This window comes from Urocampus carinirostris, chromosome 3 (assembly GCF_059441175.1).
Source record: "Urocampus carinirostris isolate Australia breed hairy pipefish chromosome 3, RoL_Ucar_1.0, whole genome shotgun sequence".
Lineage (NCBI taxonomy): Eukaryota > Metazoa > Chordata > Actinopteri > Syngnathiformes > Syngnathidae > Urocampus > Urocampus carinirostris.
The window spans coordinates 53290720-53316129 of NC_142351.1; the positions used below are offsets into that span (position 1 = coordinate 53290720).

The 25410-nt window shown below is 42.4% G+C and overlaps 2 protein-coding genes across 7 annotated transcripts in view; one reads left to right on the top strand and one right to left on the bottom strand.

Moving 5' to 3' along the window:
- kdm5c (lysine demethylase 5C) overlaps nucleotides 1-4032 on the top strand; it is a 31702-nt gene extending 27670 nt beyond the window's left edge. For all 4 annotated transcript variants that reach the window (XM_088332443.1, XM_088332446.1, XM_088332445.1 and 1 more), the window contains 2 exons: nucleotides 2261-2434; nucleotides 3303-4032. In XM_088332443.1, the coding sequence (XP_088188569.1) occupies nucleotides 2261-2434; nucleotides 3303-3311 (183 nt within the window). In that variant the 3' untranslated portion in view covers nucleotides 3312-4032. The remainder of the gene's footprint in view (nucleotides 1-2260; nucleotides 2435-3302) is intronic.
- Nucleotides 3966-24519, bottom strand: LOC148370109 (PDZ domain-containing protein 4-like). Of its 3 annotated transcripts, none has more exons than XM_088332448.1 (8): nucleotides 23794-24519; nucleotides 22884-23119; nucleotides 11920-12215; nucleotides 11761-11848; nucleotides 10312-10410; nucleotides 10165-10227; nucleotides 9187-9288; nucleotides 3966-8841 (listed from the first exon to the last, which is right to left on the bottom strand). In XM_088332448.1, the coding sequence occupies exons 2-8, from the start codon at nucleotides 22941-22943 to the stop codon at nucleotides 7111-7113; spliced, it is 2439 nt and encodes an 812-aa protein (XP_088188574.1). In that variant the 5' UTR covers nucleotides 22944-23119; nucleotides 23794-24519; the 3' UTR covers nucleotides 3966-7110. The 3 variants fall into 3 exon arrangements, with proteins under 3 accessions (XP_088188574.1, XP_088188575.1, XP_088188573.1); XM_088332449.1 differs by having other exon boundaries at nucleotides 22884-23124; XM_088332447.1 differs by having other exon boundaries at nucleotides 22884-24519.
- Between the last annotated feature and the right edge of the window lie 891 nt (nucleotides 24520-25410).

The window sequence follows — 25410 nt, forward strand, 5'->3', positions numbered from 1 at the left end:
GCATAGCAATAAAACACGTGGCCTGGTGGAAATTAATTTACTACATGAATGACCATAAAGTTATTAGTACAGTCAACATAGTTCAATGAAATGACAATAAAGTCCTTATCTAAAAAATGAATGTGGGATAATGACAAATATTGGAATATCTTTAAGTCCATGGAAATAGTATAAAAACCATTGATTTTTACACGATTGACAGTAGTTGTGCTAGGGATAATCTTAGCCTGGTTCTTAGCCTGATCAGACACAGGCTAGCTGTAGAGAATAAATCAACATGTTTAATGAGACAAACTAAATTTAACCTGCATTCATGAGACTGACATGAGGCTAAATTCAGCCATGATCATAAACATAGCTTGGCTTAATCCCTTATCTTGGTTTCTTGCAATATTCCTTTTAAGTCCTAATTGTCCTTCAACCAAACGGCAAAATCTTACTATGCCTGCTTCAAGTGTGCAACGTTGGAAAAAGCCACCAGATGTCACCATCTTTCCCGGACAAGAAGAAAGTCCTGCTTGTTTGTGCTTCTGTAGAGAAGGCATCATGTTTCCTCAGCCTTAAATGAACAAAACGTGGGCAAACAAGATAACCTGACTTTCAGGACACCTACATTTGAACGTGCACCTAGTAACCCAGTGCACCTTACATACTGCAGAATACGGTTGATAATATTGAAAATGCATATGATCATTATAGGTATGTGTTTCCATCCAATATTTACGGGTTATCGTATTTGAATAATATGCAATAGTTGATCCGTTTGATAAATATCGGTGACCTAAATTGAAATACTTTGCAGCGCCGTCACGAATGGCAGCCACTCCAGCAGCTCCCGTGTTATTTTCGATTGTTCTCGATTGTTCTCAGCTCAGGGATGCTGCTGGAAATGTGAATTTCCCTTCGGGGATGAACAAAGTATCTATCTATCTATCTATCTATCTATCTATCTATCTATCTAACAAGAATCAAAGCAGAGTAGTGGCATAAGCCCACCGACACTTCAACACTTGACCACTAGTGGTACAGATGACATACTGCAAGGCATTGGAGCTCATCTCATCATCACACAATTTTTCCTCGAGATGGCAGATAAGCTGATATGCATAGTGCATTCTCATTGGTTAAAGGCGGAATGTGGCATTTTAATACTTAAGGCTGCAATTATGACTTTGAGCCATGTGATGGCAGCAGAATAATATGCATAATGTGTGTTTATGTTTTAAACACACTCAAATACGGTCTCTTCTGCCCCAAACAGGCCTGATAAATGCAGATGGGCGCAATGGGAAAAAAGCATAGGGACTCTTTGAACTCAGTTTGGCATGATTAATACATATTTAATAGATAAAATATCTAACTTTCAACTTTTTGAGACCACCTCAATCTATGCACCCTACCTTTAAACGGTCTCACCAACGGATATTTGAGAATGGAGAAAAAATGTTTTGATCAAAATTCTTCTCAAATTTATGTCAGTATACGTATTGAACAGTGAGGTCATTGACGCATAGGTCAAGAAGTGGAAAGACCGTTGAATCAAAATTCACTAGGCAATTCAGTGCTGCTGGCGCTGTGTGATACTAATAATCACACTAAATATAGTGCGATAATGATAAATGCTTTTATGCCTTTTTGGATGTCATCCATATCACCTGTGGTCTATTGGTAAAGTTTCAATGTTTTGTCATTTTGGCCAGCAACTCTTATTGACCTATATAGTATTGCATTGTTGCATTAATGAAGACCGTAAGTGAATTTACAGCCAAATGGTTACACACAATAGCTTTTACTGTAGTCTCAATTTTATGTGATTTGTAGTTCGGTGTGCTTTATGTATGAGGAAAATGGGACTTTTTTGGAGGGTACGCCTTATTATTTGGTGAGGCTTAGTGTGGGAAGGTATGGTAGTGTAATAATCATCATGTATTAATAATATTGTAATGCAATGCCATTATTATTATAATTATGTACAGCTCGGTGGTCGAGGGGGAGGTTGCTGCTACGAGCCTCGGCCAAGTCATACCCAAGACTTACAAAATCGGCATTAGGAGTTAGAATTGGCTGTTTTGGTCACCTTATGACTCCCAACACCAGGCTTTGCGACACATCGAGTGGGCTGGGAATCCCCTCCTCTTTATTAATCTCCCAGAAAGAGTATGAGTGTAGTCTTGACGCTAGCCACCACCCACTAAGCGGATATGGCTCCGGTATATACATACCTACCAAAAAAATATTTTGTGTCATCCTTGTGACGCAGGCGGAACTCGAAGAGCAGCAAAGCAGTCGAAGTCGCACAAAGGACTGCAAGAGGAAGCGAAAGAGCCACCGGGGAGGCCATAGCAACGGGGTCGCAGCGGCACCGCTGGATGAGTCTGACTTGAAGAAAATCTGCCCTGCTCCTCGACAACCCCTTCACACTAACACGGATGAGGTACGCCTGACCTCATACAACTGATTTGCTCAATGGAGTTTTTTGATCAGTTGTGATAGCTAGATTGTAACCCCTACTATTTGGTCATCAAAACTCAAGAGGATTACCGTTTTTTTGCAGGCTATAAACCTCTTTTTTTCCTTTCTAATAGTTTGGCCGGGGGTGCAACTTATACTCCGGGTTCGACTTCTGTGAAATTATGAACACATTATTGCTGAGTATATCATTTCACAAGTTGTTTGCAAACTAAATAACAATAGGGCCTTCTAGGCCAGTGTTGATCATTTCAAAATTGTCCCCCGTGTCAAAAAATTTACTTTGGCAAAGTAACACCACCTTTTCTTCTATTGGGACCTCAACGTTCAGAAGATAAGGTGTCATTTCGCCGAAGTAAATATTTTCAACTTGCTCCAAAGTGATTTCTAGACAGGGTACGAATGATGTGTGCTTTACTGTTCTCTTAAATTCTCACATGCCAACACTAGTTACTAAGGAGGAAAGGTACACGATAATTACTCTGGTTCGCAGGCTGACACTTTTTGGACTGATAACAGATTTCATAATTTTGGCTCAATAAAAAAAAAAATGAACACGATAACTAGTCACCTTCTTCCACACTAGAATATTTAATCAGCCGACACTATGTCTTAGAAAGATTCCAATTATTTATGTTTTTGACGCACTCTTGCGTATATGTTAATGCTAGTTGAATTCATAGTGCACTAGTTGATTACGATTGACTGCTAAGGACATAGTTTTCAAATAAATGTCTTAATCACAGCACAATGTGTTACTTTTCTGCCCGCTGATTTATTCAAAATGTAAGAAATGGACATGAATGAGTTCTTTTTTATTTATTTTTATACAGATGCTCTGAGTGTTCACGTTGGCCCTGGCCAAAATGGATGGACCCAAATAAAGACACGCAGGCCATGCCCATCAACCCTGTACACTCCCAACCCCTCCCCTATTCGAAGCCACGCCCCCCTCCCAACGTTCAGCCTCTGGCTGTTTCTCGGGCCACAATTCCAGACTGTTGGATTACGCAGGACCTCCAGTAATAGAAGTACGTGTGTTCTAGATTTGTCGCCCAGGTCATTTGGTATGCTACGTTTATCCCACCCACCTATTTGTATTAAGTGGAAGCTCTTCCCTCGTCCGCTGATTCCTTCGATAAGCTATTTTGGGCTGCTTTGTTTTGGCTGAGGCCAAAATGCGCGCACGTGGCGCAACCTGGAAGACTTTTTATTTTTGTAGTCGTACCGACGCTCACGTTATTGGCAAGGAACTGTCGACGTGGTTTCGGGAAGCGTTCTAAACAGGCATTCGTGTTTTTGGTGCTACTTTCCCCAAAATGGCCGAGGGCTGAGTTTGGTTGGTATTTTTTTTTCTGTCCACTTCCTTTCTCTGCAAAGTAAGATAATTATACTGTAACTCACTTTATTTCAAACGATATTCCTGGTTATTATTTTTATTGTTGTTTTTTTTTTTTTCAGAAAGACACTGTTATCAGTTGTGTATAAACGTTTTATTTGGATGTCGCCTTTGTTTCTTTTCACTCTCCATAGAAAAATAAAGGTTTAGAATTATTTACGAAATGTTGAGTCGATCCTTATTCATGTGTTAAAAAAACATACATTTTTATGAAATCAGAATTTATTTTTTAAAAAACACAAGTTGGACAGCACAACAAGGAACAAATGGAAGTACTACACAGACTCGGTATGCAAAAGTTCCAAAAGCAAACATGCATGAAAAAAAACACTAATGAGTGGACTTACTACAGGAAGTTTTGGAGGCAACAGCAGCGAATCAAACTGGGAAAAATGCTAAAGCACATTTCGACCGTTTCACTGGCAGATGTTTGGACATGGTTTGATCGGCTACAAGAATAATAATTGTGAAACGTGCTTAAAACACTCTTTCGCTTTTTGTGCTTTTAATGAGAACCTTTTCCATTTTTGTCAAATCTGCCTCAAAATCACATCTTGACCAAAACACGGTGAGATTTTCCAAAACAAAACAAAAAACACGAAGTCCTACAAAAGGCATTGTTTTTGTCGAAGCTCGCTTAACAGCAGTTGGCACTCGCCTCAGTTTCCCCTTTCATTACTCCTGAAGCGTCAGTGAATTGTGCTTCTAACCCCTTTCTTCATTTTCAGGACCATTTTTATACTTGTATGCAGCTTACATGGAAATGTGAATCAAAACATTTCATATGTTCTATTGTTTCGACCAAACTAAGAAAATAAATGACATTTCAAGTTCAATAAAATGTCATTTAGGTTTTTTTCTGGATTTCTAGCATCGTGGCAGGTCATTTTGACCCAAGGACAACAGGAGAGTTGGGACAATTGAATCTCTTCATGACTGATTTTTCAAATCAGTTCATGTTTTTGCTAATTCTATCCTCTAGCCCTTATTGAAGCTGCAGTGCAGCAACTTTGTTCTTAATAAGGACAAAATATGAACTTTTTTAATTCATCAAAAAGGACTATTTGGTTTTATTATGACTTTTTTCAAGCTTTAGCGCAATAGCTAAAAAAACGCTCAACCATATTGAAGTATTAGTACCTCACCAGGCAGGAAAAACTGGGCCACCAGCAACATGAACAATTTTTAAGCGAACATTAGGCTAGAGAAGTTGAGGTGTGCAAATTACAAAAGTCTTCCAAAAAAAATTACAAGATTGCTTACCCACGCACACTGAAATGAGAAAAACAAGATTCACAGTTGGGAATGATATGTAAACGATATTTGACACTGGCTCGCTCAAAATGTCGCCTAAACCCGATGATTGAAGACAAACTATTGTGTGTGCAGTCTAAAAGCTTTTCTGAATTTCTTATAGGGACAGTGTGTGTTAATTAGAGCCATTTAGTGGTTCCCTTAACCACTAGTGTTGTAGGAGCACCATTTCCTGTGGTTTGTCTTGGGCAAGTACAGCCTGGTGGCACCCATCCCACTCCAGGCTAACATTCCTAAAAAAATGTGAAGGGGACAAACAGATCTTGGTACACAATGTTCCTATTTTTGTTTTGTTAATATTCTATTTACTATTGACAAAGCCATTTCGTGCTTAAAAATTATAGGAAAACTTATTTTTGAGCGGTTTGCTCACTTTGAGTCTCCTTACTTTGAATTCCTCCTTGTGCTTTTTAGCAGTAGTTTTCAGTTGCACTACATAATAACTAGTGATGAAGTAATACGCACTTTCCTTTTAAGTTGATTTGAAAGATTTAAGCGGAATATTGTTCAAGGGAACCCTAAATAATTGACTCATAGTCATGAGTCAGATATTGATCTCTCTGTTGCAGTTTTATTTTTGCATGCAAAACCCGTTGTATGCTATGCTACTAATCAAAGTTGACAGATTTCTACTTTGAAATGAAGGTGAAACCAAAAAGCTGAGTGAAAATGCAAGCCGGCCAGTACCAATCGAATTTTTGGAGGAATTTAAAATGCACTTAGCCAATTGCTAAATATTTTCAAACCTTTGGCACCAGTTTCTGTTCAGCGAGGGAAAAGAAGGCAACATTGACAACACCTGACTGACCAATAAATTGCTTCTGTAAAGTTGAATTTCAATTTCTATAATCATTTTCTTGATCTGGTGCAAAAGGCTGCAGCGAGACTTTTGACTAAGAAAAAAAAGGCTTTCCATATTGCCCCAATTTGAGCTGACTGGCTCATTGTCAGTTTAAGTTGTGATTTTAAGGTTCTTTACCTAGCAAACAAAAGTTTGCATGGACCTTCATCTTCCTATCTCTCTGGAGTGATTGTGCCCTATGGTCTTGCTCTGAGCCTCCGCTCGGCAAATGCTGGTTTACTAGTGGTTCCAAGAGCCAAGAAGAAATCTCCTGGGTCAAGAATATTCTTCATTCTGGCCCTGGTGCTGTGAAATTCTCTATGTTCTTGGATAATATCTGCAACATCAATGGACAGGTTCAAATCTAGAATTAAAACACAGTTATATTTTATAGCTTATGAGTGATGATGACTTCATACGTTTCTTTTGTTGTCCATCAGGGAGAATGACTTCTGAGCCATTGTACAAGAACCTGGATCTGATTCATGCCATCATCCAGAATCTGCTGCATTGGTTAAGATTTTGAGATGGGAAGCTTGTTTTTGCTGTGAATTGGACTACTTTTACGATTTCAGTTATTATTTTTGTTGTTGGATGTGAATTGTCTGTTGATGCCCTTGCAACATCCATTGCAGCCTGGTCATCCGTGAAGGAGGATTACGTCATGTGCGGCCTCTTCTCAAAGTTTCTAAATTTACTCATCCTGAGATTTTTTTAGTTTTTCCTTGCCCTCATGTAGGTTTTAGATCAGGGGATGGTGTAATAGTAGTGTGTGCAGCCCTGACTCTGATTAAGGGCTATTCCATTAAATGTGGCCTGATATTATTTTGCTTACTCCATTATAACTAAACAATGCCAAGCGTGGGCATGAAAATTGTGAAAAGAAGTTTCCGTTGAGCTTGTGGGAGGGGTAGGGCAATCACTTCAAATGTTCACGGCTCAAAATATCTTTTTTGTTTTCCTGCTTGTGCAAGAAGCACTGGAAGACAAACCAGTAGTTTAAAAGTCCAAAGAGCTGATCACCTGTTCCCATCTATAGGTTTGAGCTGTGAAAGTGGTGTGTCGCCAGCTAAGGAGTTTGTCCCAATCAGACTGTGGTGACTGAGAGCAGCGAGTTGTAAACTTTTGTGCCGTCTGCAGACCGGCCACCATGAATCAGCAGCTCCTGAATGGTTATCCAGTTGTCCAGAATCCTGCGGCTGCGTTTCTTCCCGCTTCTGCGCTGGGACATTTCCAGGATGGATGCAGGTTCGTCCTGTTGGTGCCCTGTCCTCCGCTGTCCCACTCCAGCGCCGTCTGCCGCCCCCCCAGCCCTATTGCAGCCCTGTTCTCGCAGGAAGTCGTGCCGGCTTTGCATCATCATCTCGCGCCGCCGCCGCTGCTCCCGGGCCTTCTGCAACTGCTGCTTGCGCTCCTCTCTGCTCCAGTAGCGGCCCATCTTCATCTCACTCACCGCGTCGTCATCCGTGGTCATTCCGCTGCGTTCCTCTCGGATCTTCATGGCCCTCGCCTTCAGGAGGCGGTCCCTTACGGGCCTTTTGGCCACGTAACGGGAGCCGTCGCTTCGGATCTTCACTTTCCACTCCATACGCGGGGACAGGGGCCCGCTGGCGCCGTCTTTACAAGTGCTTCCCAGGCTCATGGGGCTGACATCGCTTCCTCGGAAGTCTGGTGGAGACCCCAACTGCATGCAGCTCAGGTAGTGCTGCGGCACCTCGGTTTGGTCGTGCCGGCGAGACATGTAAGGACTGTTCTCAGCACTAAAGCCTCCGTGCCTTGTGCGAGCTGGGTCAGCGTTGCAGCTTCGTCTTAACCCTCCATCGGAACCCCTTCGGACTCCTGGGTTGGACCCTCTCCGGTCTTGATCAAAGTTGGCATTGACTTCGAGTCTCTCTTGGTTCCAGGCAGCCCTCCCTCTATGCCTTAAGGAGAGGCTGGCACAGTGCCCGTCCCTGCCTTCTGGGCTGGCCGGGCGTGGGCGTCTGTTGGTGGCTAGTGGGACGCTCATGCAGCTTTCTCCCCCAGTATTGTAGGCACTCGTGCTGTCCTTATCGGAGCGCTCCCTCTCGGGGAGCTCGTTGATGTCGGAGAGAGCCTGCTGACGTGACTCATCGCCAAGCGAGGATTGACCGCCCGTCCTGTCCTCGGCGGGCCAAGCCTTGAGGCAGCGCTCCCTCAGCTGCTGCATCTTCTGCGCCCGCAGGATGTTGCGACACTTGAACTCCAGGTGGCGAAGCTCCTCCTCCAGGAGGGCCATCTCATGCACAGTCAAGCTCTCATTCTTGTTTTCATCCAGTGAGATGCCACTCTTTTCATAGAAGCACCTGATCTCCAGCAGCTCCTTGTAGCGCTCGCATTCTTCCTCGCTCAGCCCGGGCATTATTGCCAGGTTGCCACTCTCCGTTGGCTCAGGTGCTCCTCCGCTGACACAGTCCGTCCCCAAAAGAGAGTCGGCGCTAAACTGCAAGTCTCGAGGGTAAAGCGGTGGTGGCGTATCCCCATGAGGGGACGAGAACTTGCGCAGGCTCCCGGGCGTGTTTGTGGTGTTCGTATTGGAGGCGCTGGTGCGGTCGTCAGCCAAAAGGTCGTGTTCAGAGGACTCTTCGTATCGCGTGCTCTCATCCGTGCGACCCACTCCACTGTCCAGTTCTTGGCTGTTGCTCAGTAACGACTGCAGCAAGTCTGGCGAATCCGGATTCGGAAAGCCTTCAGGGACCATACCGCCCAGGCCAGTTTTGCTATACTGAACACCTGGCAGGTGCACAGCGTTGTCCAGCAGCTTCAGATCTACTTTTTCTGAGACAGCTTGCTTGTCGTTCTGAGTTTAGATAGAGGAAGAACACACATTTTTTTCATCACAATAAAGTTTGTTTAATGACAAGTTTATTATGTTTTAATTTTGAAAAAAAGCAAGGTAGATTCCGTTCCAGCTCAGCAGATGTTGCAATGGTGGTTTGTGCAGCCCAAGGAGACATTGTGAATAAGGGCTATAGCAATGTCTATGACTTGTCTATGTCGTGCTACCTTGCACTCAGTTGTTATGTTCACATGCATGTAATATTCAAAATGAGATCAGAGTTGTTTTTCTTTTAACAAATCAGAATTAGTTGACATGACTAAATGACACAGTCCAGTCCACAGCCCTGTCCCACAGCCTACTCACCTCTGTTTCAGGTCGTGCGAGCAGCAATGAGATGTTCGTGCTGTCTTCCCGGGTCAAAATTGAAACCGCCTCCTCCCTGTCCTGGATGTCTACTCCATTGATCTGTGAAAGAAAACAAAAAGTCATTCAGATTTACAGTACCATGACTTTGATTTCCTTGGATTGTTTTTGTATTTGTCCTGACTTTGATTTCGAAGTCCATTGACACCAGTTGATCAATCTGACACCATATGGTTGCTAATCGGTTTTGGTGCTAACAGACGAAGAGTACAGACAGTTTATTTTTTTAACTCCAAAATGTGAATTAAGGCAATAAAAAAAGATACATGAATGTAAAGATCTCATTGTGATGCAGATGTAGATTCTCTTACCCCTGAACTGGTTGCCAGCCAATCGCTGGGCACACAGGGACAGACAACTCGCTCGCTCATTCACACCTAGGGACAATTTGGACCGGCCAATCCACCTGAAATGCATGTCTTTGGAATGTGGGAGGAAACGAGTGCCCGGAGAAAACGAGTGCCCGGAGGAAACCCACGCAAGCACGGGGAGAACATACAAACTCCGCACAGTAAGTCCGGTAGCTGGATTTGAACCCACACAGGACCTTAGAACTGTGCCCCACACGTGCTAACCACCGCGCCGCCGTGCTGCCCCATGTCTGTTGTTGCAAGTTTTATTTAATTTTTTTTAGCCGATAACAGCTGAAGAAGCCATCCTGTTGATCCTGCAAGCGTTGGAGCCCAGGTTTAAGTAATAGTGGGACGACCCTTAAGGCAAAGCAGGCCATCTGAATACCTATCAAAATACACCTCACTGTTACAAGTAGAAACCAGTGGATTGAGAATGTACAAGTGCAGTTCACTTTTTGACCGACTGCTCGGGTAAAAAGAGCAACCATTATGCACCCGTCTAGGAAAAAAAATTATGTGAAACCCGTCAGTTGGATTAGAGTTGGTTATTAAAGATTTTTGGCACCTGTAATATTCGGTCCCCCTTGCGGATGCGGCCGTCCATTGCAGCAATACTATTCGGGTTCACCTGGCGGAAGGAAGAACGTTTTCAGTTAAGAAATTTGATGGTTGCCATCGGCTTCCCCATCTCCATTTAGGGGGAATCGGTTACCTCGCCGACGTAGATACCGAGATCGTCCTCGTCGTCAGTTCTGTAACACACCGTCAGGCCCAGCTTGTCCTGGTGGCAAGATTTGTACAGTTCCACCTCCTGGTAATGCGACACAAACACAACTGTCGATGGCAAATAAAGCGGAATACTGTAAGCCCTTATTTATTGCAGTTAATGGGGACCAGAGTTCTGCGTCATATTCGAAAATCCGCAAAGTAGTATGCAATTTGCCATAGTGAGTTGAGGCTATCCAAGTGCAGTTCAATTTTTGGTAGACAGCACGGCAATCGAGCAGGAGAAAAATGCACTTTCCTTTTTTTTTTATTACATACTTTACATACATTTTATTGACACAGTATTTACCTTCATTTTTTTTTCCTTTTCTAATAGTCACTTTTTGTTTGGGGGATCTTTTGATATTTTTGGGGGTTTGAACTTATACCAACATTGAACTAAACACTAGGTTAGCTACCTTTGAAAGCATTTGTAACCACCACTGATACTAAATGAAGTGATCAATTTCAACAAAGTTGTCCTTCAGGAATCTTTTGATCAGTGTAATTTAAAATGTTACAATTAATAACAATTAAAATTATAATCATAATATTTACCATTAATTGAAAAGAGTGACCGATAACAATGGAAAATCCATGCATTTTTTGTTTTTAAGCGAATTGAAAATGAGTCCAATTCATATTTTTATTCTTAACAATTCAATACATTATTTAGGGTATTTGGATGCTTTTTAAAAATAAATTGGAAAACCTGTTAAAAAACTTAAAATGTTGAATTTCAAATATTTCATCCTTAGAACTGTTTAAAGTTATACCTTTTCTCAATTAACGCTGAGTTCAAAGAGCCCTAATGCTTTATATTTTACCGTACCTATCTGCTTTGATCTTTCCTTTCGTAAATCTGTTTAATGTAGAACTCATTAGATAGGAGGGATGGGAGCGGGGGTGGGGGGTGTTGCTGTCAAGTAATGTCAGGCTCGTTCCCACCTTTCTTTTTGTTTCTGTTAGTAAATGTAGTATGCAAATGATGAGCGTAAAGAAAGGCCTGCTTCGAGTATAGTACAAAAGCCAAACCAGAGTACATGATATATTGGGTATTTTTTTATTCTATATCTCTTATTTCATCTTTAACATGAGGATGCCGCTGGAAATGTAAAATTTTCCGACGGGGATGAATGAAATAAATCTATCCATACATCTAAAAAGATGAAGACTTTTTCCGAACACGGCTATATAATGCACATACTTGCACGGGCATAAGGAGCTTGGCAGAGCCTGCGATGATGACACAAGCCAAAGGTGGTGGTCATGAGGAAAAATAAGTTCCAAATTCTGTACAGCTCCTTTCAAATTTAAAAGTCTTCTTAGTTTTACAGAGAAATATAGTCCAATATTGTTTTTTCCCCCTACTAAATACAAGTATCAGCATCCTTACCTCATATTCCAACTCGTCATGCCTGTCAACATCATGGTGAGCGACATCAAAGTAGTCTGAGGGGTCGTAGTAGCCGGGTTCTAGGAAACTGAAAAAGTGGACATGGTTAGTAAAAGGTCGGTCCAAGAGCCAGGACGCTGCCTCAATGATGCCACTTACAGCTCGTTGAGCAGATCCGGCTCCAGGAGAACTGGAAGAGGTGGTGAAGGGGAAGGCTTGGCCGGTGATGGCTCACCCTTGCCACCAGCCAACATATGTTGAAAACTGATGTCCGTTTGTGTCCCGCTGTCCACGCAGTCGGCAACTCCCAATGTAAGCAGCGCCGTGTCGGCTGGGGGCCCTGTCAAGCCTGACCTTCTGTGGCCCCTGCGCCCCCGGAGGACGGAAGACAACGCAGGATCTTTCGGCTCCAGCGCGGGGGCAGCAGACGGGCGCCGCAACCCCTTCCTGTTCACCTGTCATAAACCAGACATGGGACCAAGTCACACATGTGCAAGTCTCAAGTAAGTCTCAAGTCTTCACCTTCAAGTCCCAAGTAAGTCCCAAGTATTTTTTTCTTGGGCAAGTCAAGTCACAAGTCAAGTCCCGAGTCTTAGATTGCCAAGTCCAAGTCAAGTCACAAGTCATAAAAACAGCGACTCGAGTCGACTCGAGTCCAAGTCACTAAGTCTCAAGTCCCCATGTCTGTCATAAACACACTCGGGTGGGCATACTTGGTGTCCTCAAGGAACATGTACGGACGGAAATAATGCCAATTTTGGCCTGGATTGAGACCTTTTTTTGAAAGGGGGCGGGGGGATATTTTTGCAAATTCCCTTCCTGGCACAACTGACCAGTTTATGGGATACAACTTCTCCTGTGGCGCGCCATGGAATTTAAACTTGTGCCTTTGCTCCAGTACTAATTAGCGATGTGTTGTCCAAAACAAACCGGCTGTGTGAGCAAATTCTTGCAATTTTATGTGTGAGGATTCAGGTGAAGTAGTAGGTGTTTTTAAAAGCAAATGTTGAAGATACCCCCCGTGTTTCAGTTTTGCAATCATCTTTACATCCGCTCCTTCTTCTCTGTTTGTTTCCTTGCTGCCTCAGCACTTCTGTCTGCAGTGCCGGCCTGCCCTTAGGGACCTCATCGCCCGCTACTCAGTTTCTATTTTGTATTTGTCCTTCTCCACGCTCATGTCCTCTGACCAGTATCTCTGCCTCCCCTCTATCAGCAAACGGAAGTTTGGAATATTCACACCTTCTTGGGACAAAAACAGGAAGCACGCGAGAGTCTGCAGGCAGGTACAAAAAGCAACGAGGGGGGCAGGGCTTCTCGAATCTCCTCATTCATTATCAATAAGGCTGCTGGATGCGCTTCGAAGAGGACGTCATACATTTAGCTGTTTGCTTCTCTTTGCGTTAGTTGGTTAGTGGACCATCATGTATTCACTCAGGAAGCCAAGGTAACTGGCTCAAAGTGAATTGACATGTTCTTAAATAGGGGGCAAATTCTGCACACCTCAAATTGTCACAGCCACACGTCTCCAGCAAAGGTCAAATTAAAGATTTGTTACAATACGAAAGATCTTTTCTGAAAAAAATGTCTACAAAGAATACCAATTAAATACCAGTACCTAGACTTCGTTGCGATTCAAACGGGGTTCAGTGATGCACTAAAGCCCAGCAAGTCTGACTACAACTTATTTACTGACTAAAGTAAGAATTTAAGCACATTTGTGTGCATGTTTACTTCTTACACAAATGTTGTATACGTGTTAACTGGATAACATAACAAACAATATTATATTCGCCCAACAAAACGAGGGCAAAATCATTCTCAATGCTCATTGATGGCTTTTGCAGTGAATGTTTATTCCAGGCAAATCCTTTTTCTCGTTCCTCACATTTCATGAAAAGTAAATATTATTGGCTATTTTTATCGATCCCGTCGGTCAGTTGTTGTTTACAGCAACCGTCCTCATGCGCTGATTTTGGGGTATTATGACTCATTAAGATACAGCAAGACACGAGGGATTGTTGTGGATGAACGGATGAGGGGGAAAAAACATCGCAGACGCACAGCACGAGTTGGGCGGTGGCTGTATGCGCCGCGCAGGCAAGGGCGGACCCTGCGCTTGTGGATGGAGATGAAAGAGATTCATGGGAGGAGAAGCCAGGGTGGGGGAGGCCAAACTGGCTTTCAAGGAATTGTTTTGGAGGATTAAAAAAAACCCAGACAAACCCAAGATAATAGACAAAGAAAGGAATAACAGAAGCCTTATCTGGGAAATGAATAGATGCATGGTTAGTAATTGTTCACGCTGGTAGAGGTACGTGTTTCACCTTGTATATCTATTGCTCAAGCTCGACTTATCACAATTTTTTTTTAAAAACTGCTTTTATTTCAAATGAATGTGGTCCCTCCTCTGGAAAAATCATGGTCTTCGCTGAGAATCCATTCAAGCGGGAATGGTTGACCCGCTAGGTCGCAATCATGCTGATGAGGATGTGGACAACGTTCAGCTCACTAATTCCAAAGGCACCGGCTCATTGCATCACAGTCAGATCAAAAAGTGTATTTTGGGTTTGTGGATCCTATGATCTGCAAACGGTGCTATCAAGCAGAAAATCAAGACATTTACCTCAAAAAACCATAATCTCAAACATGAGTTTGTAATTTCTAACTTTCAATGTAAGTTTTTGGAATATTGCCCGTTGAGAGGGGGGGGGGATTTTTTTAAGGGTTATTTAAATGAAATTAAATGATCTGCATTTATATAGCGCTTTTCAAGTCAAGACTTCCCAAAGCGCTTTACAGTGTGCTTCACATTTCCCAATAGCGGCCATGCAGCCATGTAAGGCGCTAACCTGCTTATTGGGGGTATTAGGGGTTCAGTGTCTTACCCAAGGACACTTCGACATGTAACACGGAGGAGCTGGGAATCGAACCTGCAATCTCTTGATCCTCCTGAGCCACTGCCGCCCCCTATTGTTCTATCTTCTTTATTCATTATCCATTATCCGTTATCGGTCAGTTCATAATACGCTACAAAGCCTAGAATGAGTTAAAAGACAACTAACTTGAGGCTCTCAATAGAAAAGTTTTGAGCTCCATCCCATAATTGTGCAGGTTCGCTACCATTGCAAAGGAAGGTTTTTAAGTTAGTCTTTTTTTTTTGTCCTTGAAGGGGGCCAAGCCAAATGGAATATCATTGGCTCATGCCTTACCAAAGAAACTATTCAACTAAAACAGTGATATAAAAATGGCAAATGCCTCCAGAGTTTGTTTTCCTTCCAGCGACAATCTGGTATTAAATACTGAGAATGTCATGGTTACTGATGTGATTCACCAGTGCCCGCTCATTTGGCGCCAACCGCCGCGGGTTCTTATTGGCTCCCTGTCACTATTTGAACCCAGTCCTGTCAGTCCCCTGTTGTCAGTCCGTCCGCGAACCTCAGTGTATATGAGGCAAGTCTTTTTCAACCCTGACTCCCACCTGTCCCATTTTTGCTCCCGTCCGTCTTTGGATACGACTTGTTTTGTTCCTGACCACGTCTGCTTTCCCGTCCCAGCTTACGACTTCTTTTTGTCCCCGAATAAGTCTACTCTCCCGTTCTGGCTCACGGCCCGTTTCCGACCCCGACAGCGCCTTGCTCTCCCAGTACCGGCTACCGACCCGTTTCTCCATCCCTGACACCGCCATCGCTCGCTACGGAAGATCCACTTCCGTGTTCGGATCCCAATCTGAGTACGAGAACGACTTGCTTCCCGCAGCCAGCGAACACCGGATCGTGGGCGCAGCCCTTCCTCTTTCCTTCAATAAAACTTGTGGTAAACGCTACGAAATTGGGTCCTGTTTTCGTTCTGGTCCTTAGGGCCCGGTCACACAGACGTTTGCGTCTGTATCGCGGGTAAAATTTTGTGATTTTTTTTTTTGCCCGTGGTTGCCTGCGATGGAAAATGCGCAAAATTGGCCAACCTGCTGTTCATCGGTGGTATGCCCGCAAAACAGACGCCAGTGACTGTCATTTCCGCGTCATTTCCGCGTGTGGACCACGGGTATAAAAGCTGCCGAGCCGGTGTTATGCCGAGAAATGCATCCTTGCCGAGATTTGCATCCCCTCGCTACTACAACCACTTTTACCTCGTTTTATCTCACTTTTAGGGAATTTAATGGCAAACATATAACCAAAACCACTTCGTCTTGCATTTATTGGGAATGTAATACAACTTAAACCATTCCGTCTTTGTATTTGTTGTGAATGTAATCGAACGGTAATGCACACAGTATACAAATCACTTTTGAGCAGGTAACATGTTTATTTTGCCTTTTTCTATTCAAATCGCTCGTATTGAAACTGTTATGCACTCTACCATAAAGCTTATTTCTGCATAATAAGCTTTACGGTAGAGTGCATAACAGTTCTCAAAAGTGATTTATATACGGTGTGCATTACCGTTCGATTAAGTTCACAACATAAACAAAGACGGAATGGTTTATGTTGTATTACATTCCCAACAAATGCAAGACGAAGTGGATTTGGTTATATGTTCGCCATTACATTCCCTAAAAGTGATATAAAAGTGAGATAAAACGAGGTAAAAGTGGTTGTAGTAGCAAGGGGATGCAAATCTCGGCAGGGATGCATTTCTCGGCATAACACCGGGCTGTAGAAATCATAACCGCTCAAGACACAGTCCCGTGAAGATCAAGATTTCAGGCTATAGCACCGAAGAAGCCAATATGTTATTATTGTAATAGTTTTTCATTTTTATTTTATTATCTTGTTATGAAATTAAAAGAAATGTCAAGAAATAAAAATGGATTAAGACGAGGTCACTACGGTGACGGGGATCCATGTTCACCCCTTGACTTCTCGAGCACAACTGACGTGTGCTCGGCAAATCGCGCTGTATATACGCGGAGAAAGGCGTTTGACCGTCACACGCGTAACACGCTAATTTCACGTAATAACACCGCGATACAGGCGCAGAACATGCTATGACCGTGCTCCACCCACGATTACCCGCTGAAATTTCGCGTCCTACCCACGTGTAACCACGCCCTGGCCGCGGCCATAGCACGTCGTTCCGCGTCATTTCCGCGTCATTGCCTCGTGTGTACCACGTGTGCCGCTCGCGGTTAACACGTGGTCTAAAGTTTTGAGCAGCGCAAAACTTTTTCGCGCGGCCAAACCGCGTGTGAATTTCCGACCGCGTGTAAAGCACTGCTGTATCTCGTCTGTATGGCGATCTCAAAGCGTCCAACAGCGTCTGCTTCACAGGCAAAAATTTCTGACCGTGATTCAGCCTCGATACGCCCGTGAAAGGCTGTGTGACCGGGCCCTAAAAGTTTTGAGCAGCGCAAAACTTTTTCGCGCTGCCGACCGCGTGTGAATTTCCGACCGCGTGTAAAGCACTGCTGTATCTCGTCAGTATGGCGATCTCAAAGCGTCCAACAGCGTCTGCTTCACAGGCAGAAATTTCTGGCCGTGATTCAGCCTCGATACAGAGGCAAATGGCTGTGTGACCGGGCCCTTACAGAGAAAGCAAACCTCTAAATAAATTTACTTGACAATGGTAACACATTCCTCAAAGAGATTCTATTTCTATCCCAAGGAGTAAAATAACAATACAGTATTAATTAGAATAGCAAAACAACAGAATATTTAGGGGTAAATCTTGGGAAAAGATTGGTCAAGGTTTTTGATGACAACTATACAAAATTAAACAAAGAAGTTAAGAGGGATCTAGAAAAATGTCCAAATATAGTATTAGATATGACTTAAAAAATATAGTTAGTTAAGATGATTGTCTTGCCAAAGCTCCTACACAATTTCAAGTATCTTTCAGTGTTGGTTCCCAGATCACAATTCATTGAATGGGATAAGTGAATTTCCAGGTTTATTTGGGCAGAGAAAAAACCTAGAATTCGATACAAGACTCTGCAGCTTCCCAATGATAGAGGGGCGCTGGCTTTGCCAAGCCAAGAGGAATACTTTTATGCGACACAAATTAGACAACTGATTTTTTGGTGTAAAGATGGTTATGTTATAAAATGGAAAAGTATAGAATTAGGGACGGCAACCACGGGGGACATTTAATAGCTTATAAAAATTCAAATTTAAAAAATGCAGATAACCAGCTAGGAAATATAACTAATAATACAATAGGAAGGTGCAACAAGATAGTTAGGAAATACAGTTTAGACAGGGAGGCAAGAATTCTGAGCTGGTTTGCCTTCGACGACAGTTTCAGTCCAGGACAGAATGATAAAGGGTTCCAACAATGGGCATGCTAAGGTATCACAGCAGTATGTATGATGGTTGAAAATGGCAAGCTGCAGAGTTTTGCGGAACTGAAAGAGAATTTTGGGATACAGGAAATAACTATTTTTGTTACCTTCAATTAAAATACTACTATTACAAAGAAATAAAACTGGGTACTAGTCATAAGGTCATAAACATATTTGAAAGAGCCTTTAAAGGTAAAGACCATTGCAATTTTTTTGTAATTTTACTGGCATAAGGATTTGGTGGTGAATTTACTTCTTATAAATACAACCTGGTAATAACATAGAAACAACATTGTAATTACAAAGATAAAATGGTAGCCCTTTGTGCCAATCAGTACTTTTTATTGCAATGCCCAATCTGTATGAATGTTTGATGGCATGTAGTGGGCATTGATCACTCTAGATTAAAAACGGGAAAAGGAGATAGAATAATAAATAACAGAAGATGAGCGGTGGAATATATGTAAAACACAGAGCACATCCACTTGCTCCCGGAATCTGAGTGAATTCAACTGGAAGAATGCCGTCAGATTTTTTTATTATCCTCAAAATTAGGAGAGGTTTTTACCCGGTTCAACAACCATGCTGGAGAACATGTTGAGAGGTATATTTTGGCTTTGCCCATGATTTCGAGATCACTGGGAAAAAATATTGTTTGGTTTAAAGAACATAGTGGGATGTTGGATACTTAAAACATTCAAAGTGCTCTATTTAGGCCATCATACTGGAGAAATATTACAAAGAAAGGATGAGTACCTGGGTAAAAATGTACTGACAGCTAGCAAAAAAAGTAACAACAAGATTATGGCACAAACAAAATCTCCCCAGCAGTGGAGCAGTGGGTGTGCACTATGGAGGATTTTTTTGCAATGGAGAGGACCACACTTCCTATAAGAATACAGGAGACCAAATTCATGGACAAATGGGAGAATGGACGGACTACGAAAATAAGAACACCACTTACGAACAAGGAAGACTGGACTTTGAACAATGACTTGAACATTGAAGAAACTACCCAACACTGCAATGTTGTCTTGTTTATTTTTTTGTTTTGTTTACACTTGAACCTACTCACTTCAGCTATGGATGTGACGGCGGCATGTCGCTCTCTGTTTCTAGTAACACGTGGTAGCACTTTGGTGATTTGGTGTCAACAAAGAGATTCCATGTCGACATCCAGCACACCTTAAATCTTTTTTTGCATTTGACGTCCAACACGGGTTCCCCAGACTACACGAGGCATCGTATGTTACAATGGGATGTCTTTTTAATCCCTTAATTATAAAGGCTGGGTTGAAATAGTGACAGGGAAGTGCAAGGCTGGGCTGAAACACACGCTTTAACACACTCATACACTCGCAGTAGGCTTCTTTTAATGACGGTGGTTGCCATGGAAGCAGCTTCCCCTGGAAACCAATTTGGTTCGAGCGGAAGCTGCCAACTTTCGTGTTGGCTTCGGTTTTGCCAATCTCCCAGGCGCACGATTCAACAGCTGACATTACGTTTTGGAGCGCCGACATACCATCTGCATGGAGTAACCAAGCATCAGTGTTGTGCACAGCCTGATTGGGTTTTATTTATTTGGCAATAGGTGGTTAGATTTCAACACGAGTTTCGGCAGCCTGTTTTACCTTAACAAAGACGTTTTAATTAAGTCATTGAACTAGTATGCACACACAGTGTCACATCATTCTCAATGTAATGATATTACACAGGCAGTGGAATTAAGAGCGGCCTGTTTTGGCGCCATAGCGTGTGGCCTCGTGATGGTAACGCTGTATAATAATGGCACATTGAAAAACATGTATAGTGGCTATAAATTATCGGTTGATTATTCAGCGTGGACGTGGTTAGAAAAAAGAATCACTAAAATTCTATAATCTTTCAGTTTTAACCCTTGGCAAATTATCTTAGTTTAGCCCTCTGTAATTTTTATTTTTAAACGTATTGTTATAATCTGATGTGATATTCAATTTAACAACTCATCCGCTGCTGTAGACAACTATAATCCGACTGTAGTTCAAGTATTTATTACAGCAGACGAATACCAATCTTGTCTAAGAAAGGACAAATAAGTGCAATTGGAGTGAGATTTGTTCATAGGTGCTGTAAAATGTTCTGCCTCCGGAGATCTGCAACCTCAAAGGAAGTTTTTAACTCTAGAATTAGGACCCACTTCTATTCAATGGCTTATGATTGATGCCCACCTCATACTTTTCTTTCCCTGTCTTTTTCCGACTGCCTGGCTGGTGGTGATGCGAGGGAGAAGGAGGATTTGAGACAGGTTAGCGGGCCAACATCTGGACCTGAAGCATGTCAAAGTCTTCATCGACCAGCCGGCAGAGATGGGAAGCTGCGTCGTTGCTGTCATGTACTCTTTGGGCTATTTTACAGGCTTGAGGCGTCGTTGCTGTCATGCACTTTCCGCACAAATTTAAACATGTTACCTCGTGTTTTCTTTTGTTGTCGTTCACTACGTTTTATGTACTGTTACCCAATGCTAAATCTATTGCACCCCGGTCATCCTGGAAGGGGGATTATCACTTGTGAGGCCCCTTCTCAAGGTTTCTTATTTTTCTCATTCTTGAGGTTTTGAGTATTTCCTTGCCCGCTTGTTGGTTTAAGATCAGGCGATGGTGTAATAATAGTCTGTAAGCTCTTTGATACTCCCTGTGAATAAGGGCTATATAAATAAATGTGACTTGCCATGTGGCTTGATTTGTTACTTGCACATCTTAGAGTATTTTTTAAATACATTTCAGAATCCTGTTACAGTGGGTATTGTCAAAGATGCAAAAACAAAATTGCAGAACAAAAACAATAACAATTGCCATAAAAAAAAGTCCTCACAGCACGGTTGCTGTCATTAAAATCTCTTTTCACTAATTATTGGTGAGAATGTTTTTGTTATTGCTAGATAAAGCTTCAAACACAGGTTTATTCAGCGGAAAGAAGAGTGGCTGTGCTTTCTCTTCGCGGTTTAAGCGCTAGAGTTTATTTTCTTTGCCGGAATAATTTAGGGTTCTTGAAATCTCCAAAATACAGATGCTCCAAAACTGATCGGTGGACCAGTGGCTATTGTTCTTTGGCCTTAGTAGCAAACATAGAGATTGAGCGAGGAGCCCTGAAACCTGTCCATCCACTTCTACTCATCCACTCAATTGCTTCTGACAAACCAAGGTAAGGAGCAGACTTTCCTGAGAGCCCCTACCCATCTCATTAGCATGCCTTTACGGGTGCAGTTTGGCTTCTGGCAGCCCATGCAGCCCCATTAAGCATGCAGGCCTGGATGCCAACATGTAGCGCTAACCCGAAAGGTGCATCAGGCGCAGCAGAAAACTAGAGCGCCGCAGCATTGTTCATGACTCTTAATCACGAGGGCTTATGTTGGGGTCAGTCAGAATATTTATTAGACAGGCGCCATAATAACATTCCTGTGCCACAAGGGTATCTTTTCAACCTTTAACTGTCCAGGTGGGGAGGTGGTGCTGAGGCTGTAACACTGGCATCGCCTCACTTGTATTTAATTTTGTTGTTTTTTTAACAGAAAGGCCCTCAAGCTTCCTCTCTTTCTCAGTCAATATATTTTACGACTGATTGGCACGTCTTCTTCCATATTTTCAACAAAGAAAACTAATAAATAAACAACAAAAAGAACAGTTGTTCAACATTTCCAGGAATGTAATCAATCGCCTGTTGTAATTGGTCAAAGGTATTAGTGCAGTAGAAGCATTTTTATTAACTCTTGTTCTGCTTCACATCATGGCAACTAAAACCTGCCAAGAAGGCCGAACAAAAAAAAAAAGAGTCAAGAGAGTTAAGGGTTTTTGTACTGAATAATATTGTAGAATTTGATTGGCTTCTAAATCTATGCCATTGCCATATTGTGCAAAATCAGTTGCAAATGGAAACCAGCAAATTAATTGGTCTGTAAGTTATTTAATTTTTCACGATTTTCTATTGAGGCAACATGATAGTAACATGCTGAATAATTAAATGCTCTTCTATTAGATGCAATAATGTTGATCTAGTTTCTGCTGATACAAAGCAAACATTTCACATTGAGTGGGTGCATTCATCAGTACAGTGAGACAAGATCATTTTCCCTCTGATATCACCTTTGTGAATATTTTGTTTGTGGTTGTGTGATTCTTTATAAGATAGGTAGTTGGGAATTTGTTTTATCAATAAGGGTTTACAGACACTGGATGGCTCTAAAATAATTTCTCATGTTTGTTGACATAGGGTAAACTCACCGGTGACTTTTCAAACTGTGCTTGACATTTAAGTCAAGAACGATTGAAATTGAAAGGTCCATCTAGGTTTTCAATGCATCCAATGAGTTTCTGCTGGACAGTGGAGTTGTGTTAGTTAAAAAGCCGCACTAGTTACAAATAGTAGCTATGTAAAACCTTTTTTATTATATTGCCTTAATTGTTTAAAATCAATGGCTACGTAATAAGTAGCATTTCAATTTTTGAAATTATTGAAACCATTTTTGAATGACTTGATAAGGGGCAAGATAAAAATAAACAGTTTGGATGGCATTCAAAATAATATTAAAGAAGACCTTTTACAACAATCGTGATATTTTGGTTTGAAAACAACTTTCATGTAGAAATTCAACAGACCCATTTCACAACAACTTGATATTATGTGAGGAAATAAACTAGTGGGCTAGAAGCAATCATTTAACGACAATTTACAAAAACGCCATCTGATTAAACGTGATGTCAAATCAAGAGATGGGTCAGTGGAAGATGGTTGACATGGCCGAGTGTGAGGACAGTTGACAATTTGAGAAAGGAAAGAGACATTGGGAGAAGATGCAGGAACTAGGCCTCACCTGGAACATGAGCCTGTAGTGTTCTTCGGGCTTTTGGACCACACACATGTTGCAGCCCATTGTGTCTGCTGGAGTGGAAGTGATGACCAGTTCTGACAGCAGAACCTGTTGAGGTCTTTGTCTGTACGGCAGAGAGGGGACCGCACCCACTATCCCTTGAAGGGTTGTGCTATCAAACACACCTCCTCTTTGCCAAGTCTTGTCGGGCTTCCCTGTTTTCTCCACTCCTGTTTGTTCTGCACTGGTAAAAGATTTGTTTTTAAGGAAAAATGTTTACGCTTTAAAATCCTCTATGATTGTATTCTTGAAGAGTTGTTGTTTGAAGTTTTTGTGCCTATTTCAGATGCATTGACTCCATTTGGTTGTTTTGATGAAGCAAATAGCTGGCAGTGCTATTCCTGGTTTTGTCTTTTTGCCGTTTAACATAAAAAGACAATGATGATTTTTGCAGTCACCCCTGCTGCGCTGCCTCCCATGCAAAAGTCGACTTGTTGTCAAACAGGGCGCATCACTTCTTTTGTGCGGCACTTCCCTAGCCTGCCCGTTTCTCCAACTGAGAAGGAAATATCATTAACTGAGGAAACTCAATAAATGGAGGATTAATGGGTTGACAGACCAAGACACATTATGTTTCTGGCTGCTGTCTTGACTGATACAGAGCTGACCAAACACAGGACAGGTTTTCCAAACAAAACAATATAGGCATAACACCCCTAGTGAAGACTGAAAATTGTGATTGGCTGCAAGATAAAATCATCTTATTGATTAAATCTGTTGCCCAATATGATACGATGAAAACTCTTTTCGGTCAACAAGCGCTTGATGGCCATTTACAGCACAGTGACCTCTTGAGATGATTAATGAGATAACAGATTATCCTGTTTGGACAGAGGAATCAATAGTGTCTCACCCGGTGATTGGATTTTGTGCTGTTGAGTTATTGGAGCAGTTCAGCGAAGTGCCATCAACGTTTCAGCACTCCTCACAGTGTATGTAGCCTTGCATCCCTTGGACTTCAATCACTTTGCTGATCTCCCTTTTCATCCTTAATCCCCCTTGCCCCAAGTGTCAATGCGACCGTTGCTTGAGCTCCGCAGGCTGCCCTCAACAAGCTATTACAGCGGCTAATCCTCCATCAAGCCTTGGCGACACCTGTACCTACTCTAGAAGATCCTTAATCCTCATACCCATCACCTGAGCACACTTGGGGCACACGCATGAAAGATTCAAGTGGACCCAGAAGTTGAAGGGAAATAAAAGCAGGAGTAGCAACAGTGTAAATTCTACCTTCTCTCAACCTAATCAACAATCGGGACGTTTAGGAGCGTGCCTTAAAACAGCAAAATTCAAAATAATTTTCATCCAGCTTTTGAGTCCGTGTGACAAATCCACAGAAAGGTGTGAGGGGAAATAAAAAGTAAATTAGGTGTGTCCAAACCACCATCCAGCAATCCGGGTACAAATCTGCATCTGAAGCCTTATAGGAAAAGGGAAATCATCCTTGGCTCATTGGAGGGGGGTTCTCGGTATCTCCCTTCGGGCGTGACGGTAAATGTAGCCGCCCACCGCAGCGGGCGGAACACAAAAGGCGTTTGTTCCCCACTGATGAGAGCCGGGAGCCGCAACTGAAGCTGCTTCTTGCACTACACATTTTCCCCTCTTCATCAACCCCCGCCCCTTCCCTCTCTGTTTCCAAGGCTAGGCTCTCTTTACTCGCCCCCTTCCATAATTTTACCAACACCTCATTTGCTGTACCCTCCTTCCTGCTTGCTCCTTACAGCATTTTCATGCCTTGCCTCTCTGCAAGCTCGTGAGCAAAACCCGAGCACCCTGCTCATTAAAACCCAAAAAGGAAACAAAAGATCTGGGTTCAGGCAAATGGATTGCAATTTCATCAGACTTCATTAAAGCAATTCACCTTGACTAGTTGTAAGTCGACATACAATAGGAAAGGGAGGGACACTTGGTCCATGCCCAGAAGAACTGGCTGTGCATTTTGATGAGGGTGTGCACTCCCTCAAAGATGAGAGAGAGAGGGAGAGAGAGGAAACAATGTGTGAAGCTAGAGAGGCAAAAGTGAATAACAGGTGTGACACAATGAATAGAAACAAAGTGATACAATGAAAACGACTGTGTGGGAGTGCATGCAAAAATGGAATAGGAAAACCAATTTGGTTTTTACCTGCAGTAATCACAATAACTTGTTTCGCCTTGGATAAGCAGAAGGTTAAAAAAATGCGGGAAAAATACAATTCAGAGTCGCTGCCCAATCTCAGATTATCACTTGATATGTGTAGGGGAATTCATTTCCTCTGTAGCTCGCAGCACCACTTGATTGTTTTTTTTTTATATATATATTTGGGAATCCACAGTAAATCTACTCTGCCTTGCATGGGTAAGTATCACACTGGTGCACCTTGTGTGGAAGCAGTACAATATCTCAAAGAGCTATCGAAAAAAATCATGCATTCGTATTAATTAAAGGTAATGCTGATAATCCCCAATATTTACAAATTAACCTCAGCAC